At 38.6% G+C, this 8,395-nt stretch overlaps 1 protein-coding gene across 1 annotated transcript in view; it reads right to left on the bottom strand.

The window, feature by feature from the left end:
- Positions 1-1,726: 1,726 nt before the first annotated feature.
- The window catches only part of LAMA2 (laminin subunit alpha 2), a 254,316-nt gene continuing 247,647 nt past the window's right edge, over positions 1,727-8,395 (bottom strand). Inside the window, exons 62-65 of the mRNA XM_031066728.1 lie at positions 5,148-5,301; positions 4,643-4,773; positions 3,832-4,054; positions 1,727-1,989 (exon numbers count right to left, since the gene is read on the bottom strand). Coding sequence (XP_030922588.1) covers positions 1,832-1,989; positions 3,832-4,054; positions 4,643-4,773; positions 5,148-5,301 — 666 coding nt within the window. The 3' untranslated portion in view covers positions 1,727-1,831. The remainder of the gene's footprint in view (positions 1,990-3,831; positions 4,055-4,642; positions 4,774-5,147; positions 5,302-8,395) is intronic.

Here is an 8,395-nt window from a genome sequence, read left to right as displayed (position 1 = left end):
AACTAAAACTAGAATACTTGCTGAAGGCAATTACTTCAAGACTTCACAGGAGTTAGATGTTTTTTTCTTCAGGTGTATCTGATTGATGTAGACTCCCCGTTAGAGTGCCAATATACATATTTATTACCATCCTTTTAATGCATTTTCCCAGTGTAAAGGTTTTTTTTTTCCCTCCCATGGCAGTTTAAAGAAACATTGTATGCCAAAAAGGCCTTTTGTAAAATACAAAGCACTCCTGCAGGAGTGCTCGCTGGCAAGCACAAATTCTGCAGCTAGCCTATGCACAAATTTTGCAGCTGTCTTTCTTTTAGTAATGTCAGAATTTCTGAAAATGTGTATTCAAGGCTCTTTGTGGGCAGAGCAAAATAATTTTAAAAACCTTTTTCCCTTTTTTATTTAATTGCATGGTTGTGCTACCTTACTGCCAGGGGGTTTTATGTTGTTTTTTATTTTGCATAGGTAGGTTTTTTACGTTCCTGCAGCAGCTGTTCTGAAGGTCCAATCACAACCTTTGCAAAACTACAGTTTAACAACTTGAAACAATCCACAGAAAACACAACCCACACTTCAGTGAAGATTTCACAGCCCTCTAAAATATACAAAGCATGAGGAAAATCACTAGGATTTGGCATTTTAGTGAGAATCTAGGAAGCAACTTTCCTCTCTCCATCTATAGTTAAACTGCTATCCACATAGCATTATAAATTTTATTTAAGGAAGATTTGGGGTGGCTTCTGCATCCAGTGTTTCTGACAAACTGACAATATCAGGCAGAAGCAGCAGAGTTGAACTTTGGAAGCTGCTTTTATGGTAAGAATTTCATAATAGATAAGAGCAGAGATCAGTAGTAGGTGTTGCACTAATAATCTCTGGAATGTTCTTGCTTCACCCCTATTCTGCTCCAAGTGTCAAGATTTCGTCTTCCTTTAGAAAACTGGTTTGTGATTTTTTGCTACGTGTAACTTCAGTATCATGTGGGAGAGAGCAGCAATGTCAAACTTTATTTAAGGATCATTGAAAACTGTATTTCAAGGTAAGTAATAGAACTCAGTTCTACTCCCTCGATTAGAGACTCAATGTCCCAAAACCAAACCATATAACCCCTGTTAAAATTCAATGCTGTTCAAGTGATATAGCAGGGACTTTAGTGCAACATATTTTCATCAATAATCCCAAATAAATTAAGTACCAACATTTTCCTTCCTGCACTTGGTTCTACAGCTATAGCATGACAGCAGCCATATAGACCACATTTAATTTCTCAGTGAAACTTCATGGGAAATATTATGATCAGAAAGGTTTTGTAAAAGCTCTTGGGTGTGAACAAAGCATAATGTTTTGAAGCAAGTTAATATGCTAATGAAGTGCATGCCCACAAGTGCATTGTATTTAGACTTGTAAAGGAATACAAGTTTAGAGATCTACCTCACCAGAAGTATTTAGTGAGCATTTCAGAGAGCTGGACTCGATGATCCTTATGCTTCCCTTCCAACCTGAGATATTTTGTGATCCTGTGTTCCATAGAAAAGGAACAACCTGCATACTATATGGTCTCACTCATCTCAAGAAAGATGAAACATTTCCATTTCAAGCTATAAGGAAAGAGATAGATAAAAATTACTGTGTTACTCTCTTAATGAAGGAGATGGGGGGAAGGGAATAGTTCATACATTCCTGGGAGATACATTGGAAGAGCCACTGGAATATATCACAAACACTACTCAAATACTTGCACAAAGACATTTTATTATTAATGCAAAGTAGATATAGATATTTTTTTTTTGCAATCTGAGGTGCTTATATAAACAGACCCATACTGGCTGAGTGACCATCAGTCTGCAGGGCATGACAGTGGCTGGACACCCTTCAGCTCCAAAGCTTTGTTAAAGTTAATCTCTTGAGGTTTTGCAGTACCCTTGGTGAGCTTTAGAAATCGAATACATCCTTTAAAACGGATATTAGTCGTCAGCCCAAACTGGGTCACACCATCTGAAGGAAGGAAAAAAATTAGAAAGGAATTATGTTAGCTTGAGTTAATACCTAATTTTGTTCTTTGAGTGTCCTGCATGAGAAGAGATGCCCCCAGCAATATATGAATGTTTTATTTCCTGTATATATTCATTATTAAACAATTACAAACATTATGAGCAAATGTTAGATAGCAATCCAGACTTCTTTTCTTTTTCTATCCTACTATGAAAGTGGCAGAATCTGAACACATATAAACTGCCATTGTAATCCATGTATGCAGCTTGCTACCTACAAAGGGTGTACAATACACATGTGAAGCTCTACAGATATTCAACTTCTCAAGCTGCTTATCTGCAGAATAATAGAGGGGAAAAATATGCCAAAATGGATGCAATTCTCAGTCCTAACATCACAAAGAAGCCAGTTCCTCAGGATGAATTTCAGATGTCATTTACAGACTGGTTTTGATAGCTTTCAAGTATTCTTTTTTTCCCTTGCTGATAGTAAAACCAGGAGCTGGACTGTATCTCTTTCACTAATGAAGGAGGGGATGGAAGTGAGGGTGGTTTGATTGGGAAGCTGGAAATATTTCTCTCAACTGCTTGAAATTCGTGGCTCAACTTGTTTCTCAGTGTTCTTCCAAGTGAGTTGCAGAAGTAACTTTACACTTGTAGAGACTGTCTGGCCACAGCATTATTCTGTTTCACAGAGGATAAGATGGCTGAATCCATCTGTCTGTCCTTGCACGGGGAAGAGTGATACCAGCAGATGAATGCTAGCTTTTATGGGTACCCAGGAATCTCTATTCTTGTCTATGGTGGTGAAAATTTTCACTACACAGAAAATTCTTCATCAGTTAATTTTAACTGATTTACAACTGTTTTGCTCTATTTATGCAGCTTCAAGGGGACTGGATAATACAAATACTAATTTTACAAAATCCCATGGTACTGTGCTTTAACTCAGAGGTGTCTTGCCATTGACCTCAGTATGCACTAGAGCAGACACATACTGCAAACATACTTTGCTTTTTTGTTTTGGTTTGCAAGCTAGAGGGAATATTTATTACAAATGCAACAAAATTGGTACTTTGCAAACATATTAACTGTAATTTCAGAAAGTAAACTGCTGTTAGAGAATTTATTGACTGTCTATGAAGAGATGAATACTAGCATTCATTATCAGCTTAGTGGAAGATGAAGCCAGCTACAGACTTCAGCCCAGTTCTTGATACTGTTCAATTACCTCTGCATAAAACAAGTTCTCTTGAGGGCTTCCAGAATACTGATTAGCAAACGTAGATTATGGGTTTTTTTCCTTTAAAACCCAGCAGACCACAAGCAAAGGCATTAATTAGAAAGAGATGGTCTTCTTACCTCTCTGTGCATGCTGTTGTTCTTACTCAGTTCCTCAGGTCTTGCAGGCTGATTTACACATACACTATCCTGTCCCCTCAAGGGCACATACACATTCTTTGGTTAAAATTTGCTGTTTCTAAGTTAAATTTAAATATGCCAAATGCTGTTACTACTGCAACATAACTATAATGCTATTGCTAAACAGAAAGTTTTTAGAGGGAGGCTGTGTGTCTGTGAGCAGCAGAAGGCAGAAAATCTGCCTGATCCTCTGTGACAGTGCCTACATTTAAAATGGGGCAGGGGTATCTGCGATAGTTTCTTGTTGCAGAACTTCTTGTTCTGAAACGCAGCTGAATGCAGAAATGAGCATCCATGCCAACTGATACAAACTCAACCTGTCTTATCAATCATCTTTGGCATACTAGTCCTACTTACATTTAAGCCATTACCAAAGCAGCATTATTGGAGCCTAAGTAAAGCACAATGTGTGTTGCATGCTCACCAGGATAGCCCCCGACAAAGAGAGGGTCGTTTGTGTCTGCCGAGGTCGAGGCCCTGTTTGGGCTGTCAGTCTCCACCTGTCTGCCATCCACAGTCAGCTCCAAGCGGTGTTTGATCTTGTTTGCAAGGACCTTGTGCCACTGCCCATCACACAAACTGCCTGGTGCATCAGGCTCATAGACAGCAGAGAATCGGCCTGCCCCATTGTCAACATGAAACATCACCTGAAAAGCATAGCATGGGCATCAGCAAGTTTTCAAAGCAGTTCAGTTGTTTCTGTTAGTTTGGTTTTTTTGAAGTCAACATGGTTTGACTGTACACAATAAAGACTATGTGGATTGCTGTCCCTCTGGGGTCTGAGTTCTATCACTGAGTAAACACAAGTGGAAATATGCAAAATTGCTGTCTAAGTTGTCATTTTCTCTTTTTTTTGGGTCTTAGTTTTAGGGTGTTTTACAACCCTCTAAAATCTTTATAGCGACAGAATAAGGACTGCTTTTCCAGATTGTGAATCAAAAGATACCCAAGAGAAACCAGTATTATTAATGACAAAGCCTTTCCTCAAAACTTCTTATGCAGTCACTAATTTAAGACCTGACTGTAGTTTTAGGAGACTCAAGTATTACATAATCTTTTAAACTATCTTTTAAAAGTGTAAAATACTCTAGATGTATGGAAAGGTACAAGTGTGGCTCTCCTTTGAGAGCCCTGTTATTGTTTGAGACATCTTGAGATTGGGATAGTGACCTTGCATTTAAACGACACTGCTACCTAAGCATTGTTTGAAGAAACAAAATGGCTTTGCTACTCACTTTTCCACCTACTAATTCGATGCCAAGCCCATCCATTTTCTGGCTGCTGACTCCTAGGAGAACACCGTTCATTCGTGTTGTACGGAACTCAAATTCCACGAGCAGATCTGTTCCCACTCTGTATGCACCAACTTGGAGAGAAAAGGGGAAGCACAATAAAAGGGGAAGCACAATAAACATAAGCATCTAATACATTATTCCTAATAATCATCACACAAATTGTGCTGAGTGTAAGGCAAAGTAACTAACTTGGCATTGTTAATGCACTCCATTTCACGTGAAACCATGTAAATAACTTTTATGGAATTGTGCTTAGTGCAAGACCTTGCTAGGAAGTCACATCGTCTTTCCTCGGGCAGGATAACTAAAAATGATCAGCAAGAGTTTCAAGTACTGGTCTCACTTTGCCTCCAGCCAACAGGAGTTAGACAACACTGGGAGTTATTGAAAGCAGAACTTCCTCTTTCTCTGTTCTTTGACTATCACCAGAATTGTTGTTCATTACCTGTTTTGGCAAAGCCTGTTCCATCGAAGTACGTTCCCTTCTGTGCAGTGACAAAGCATTTTCCAACGTTGAAGCTAGAAGTTGGATTATTCAGGTCAACAGGTGATTCTGTCATTTTAAAATTCCTGATGCAGCCATCAATGCTATGGAGGACCTGCAGTCAATATTTCAAACAAAATGTAAAACTATGAGAAGCAAGCCTAAAGCATGCAATCAATGAGCGCATTTTCTCTGCTTCTCTGCTGGATTTATGGAGCTGAATAAAACTTGAATTTTACATGGCTAATCCTTAATATCTGATTGTAATTGGAATCTATTCTTAATCATACTGAAGATGAATTACATTACTTTTCAGGGATGTGATCTGAGTCACATCTATTTGGCTTACTGAAAAGGACATAAAATAATACACCACATAATGAAACATAGCAAATTACATCAGCAATGCAGGAATTTAATGGACTATACTTTGCCTTTTTAATTGACTAGGTAACATCACTACTAAAATGAACAAAGCCCCTATGTGAAGGTTGTTGACTGCACATAGTCTGATGACTGCAGTGATGAGGGCCACTCAGCTGGCCAGAGAGGCTGGAGGAGGCAGGGAATGTGCTTGTGTCCATGGAGGCTCCTGTACAGGGCAGCAAACTGCAGCTCCAGTTTGGCTCCTGTGCTGGGCACACTTAGAACAGTGGTTTGATTACCCATGAATCTGCCTGGGGCAGGGATTTTTCTGGGTGTGAGCAGGGCATCCCAGTGGGACCTCTGAAAGCCACTGGCATCTCCTCCAGAACTTGCCCTCCCTTCTTCTCTCCAAGGTCAGCATAAGCTGCATTTTGGTTCTCAGATTCAGACAGAGGCTTTGATCTTTGACTTAAAGAGTTAGGAAAATCTATCCTTGATGCCAGAGAGACAGAGGAAAATGATACATCATGTACTTGGAGGAAGAAAAGGAAGATATATTCATAAACAGGGCAGTAGAAAGAAGGAAAATATCAGCATGTAAAATTTAGCCTAGAAATACATACAAATACAAAAAGGACAAAGGCACACCTGCAGAGAGAAGTCTTGACTCTGCCCACTACCCCCTCTAACAACATTCTGACTTGTAATTGGAAATAATTTCCAATAATTAATTTTCTTGTAAATCAAAGCTGTATGTACTATGAAATTATACAGCTTATTACAGCTAAATACACCTGTACAATATTTTCATGAGAACTTGAGCAATACCAGTGAATAAGTTCAGTTCTGAGCTGAACAATGCTTTCTGTCAGATTTTTCATAAGTAGTCCTTTTTGTAATTTCTAAGTAAGTCATCTTCAGATCAAAAAATCTTGTTATCAAAAAAGAGAAATGCCAGAAAACAAAACCAACATTCACTGCAAGAATAAGTCACAGAAATGCAAGATTTGTAGATAATTCAATAACATTCTCTAACTTTACAATTTTCTATTCCCTATGGAAAAGCAAATCTGGTTATACTTTAGCATGGGAACAGTAATGGGACTTCTTTTGCTGAAAGCAGAGTTTTGAGTGGTCAAAATGTGACATCTGCTGAAGCTCAACAGGTGGGTATCAGTCTTCTACCCTGAAAAGGAAGCCAACCCACCACGGTTACATAATAGATTACTGTCTAAAAGGACTAATGTGTGTACAGAAGAAACCCCTGACTAAGGTAACACATCCTTTCAACTTGGTTTGCTTCAGAGCCTCTACAACCCAACAGTCTTATACACTGCAGTGTATTTTACTGAGCATGACTGGAAGGCAAGCATAGTTTTTTACACATTTGAAGTCACAGCTTCATTTAAATCCCAAAGCACTGGGATTTAAATGAAGCTGTGACTTCAAATAAAATAAGACTGTCAGGACCTAACATGACTGTTTTTGCCAGACTGAACCATTTATCTGCATGGGTTCCCTCCATTACCTCTGGCAAATAGCATCAGGTAAGGACACAGTGTGATCTTTCTCCTTAGATTAGTATGTGTAAATTGCAGATATATTTCAAAGAGCATAAATTGATACTACTAGGAATTATACGCTGTGGGTAAAGAATTGCTTTTGGTTTTCAGTGCCTCAGATCTGGATTGGTAAATCCTAATGATTTAGATTTGCCTCAATTTGGGCTCTCTGCACAATCAATTATTTACTAAAAAACATGATCTTACAGGTCAGTTTTCTTTATGGAATACAACTCTAATATGTAGAGTAGTTACTCATCCCCTTCATTCCCTATGCATGAGTCAATACATGGACTTAAGAAGGATCTATGAATTCCTTTTCTGTATTTATTTTGTCCACTGAAAGAAGGGAACTCTTGCCTGTCCATAATGGCATTGGACATTGGAAAATGGTATTTTCCATTCCCTAAACATCTTGGTATAATGGTATTTACTCATGTGCAGCTTCTTTGGGAGACTGTTTTGTTTCCTTTCCAGTTTTGTGCTTTGCCTGCTCTTCATGGATTCTCTGTACCTACCCAGGATGAACCCAGACATAGTTCCTACTGACATTCCATTTTTCGTGTGTCTGAATTGTGCCATGCTAGATGCCGAATTTGTTCTTTACAGTAATTAAATTCATTCAGATTCTGGCTTCTGCTTTGAAAGAACCATCTTCACAGAGATGGAAGATGGTTCTGATACTGGTGTATCTTGGGAGGTTGGAAGGGCATCAGTGAGATGACTGGCATGGAGTCATGCAGACAGATGCAGTAAATGGTCTGGGTGACAGAATACAGCGTTCCTAGTTCACTCTAAAAAATTTAGGACAAAATTATATTTATTTTTCTGGGCTGTCTGTCATCTTCCATGTTAGCATGGAAGCTGGGCATTTGAACCAAAACAGTGATAAATTCATATAGGCATATTTAATTTGTAAACAGAAAGAGGACAACAGAATTTGCATGGCCTTCCTTCAAAACACACTCTCTCCTCTTTTATTAATAGCAACACAAAACTGATTATTAGAGTAAGCAGCAGTATACTGGGTACTTTGTCCAGGGTAATTTTGGCTTCTGCTGTTCCTTGTAGGAGATCCTTTCACTCAGCAGTTTATCAGCATTTGCTGCTAGATTAATTACAGACAAGAGAAAGGGTACGTGGTACTCAGGAACCTACACTCTAGCTGGTATATGTGCAGTGATCCAAATGGATACAAGTGTATGGAACTTTCTGCTTTTCCAAAACAGTAAATAACTCTGCTATTTCAATTTTTTTTTTTTTTGCATTAATTGGATTCTG

The sequence above is a fragment of the Geospiza fortis genome, unplaced genomic scaffold, assembly GCF_000277835.1.
Source record: "Geospiza fortis unplaced genomic scaffold, GeoFor_1.0 scaffold98, whole genome shotgun sequence".
Lineage (NCBI taxonomy): Eukaryota > Metazoa > Chordata > Aves > Passeriformes > Thraupidae > Geospiza > Geospiza fortis.
The sequence above is the reverse complement of the archived record's forward strand: the minus strand, read 5'-3'. Positions and strand labels throughout refer to the sequence as shown.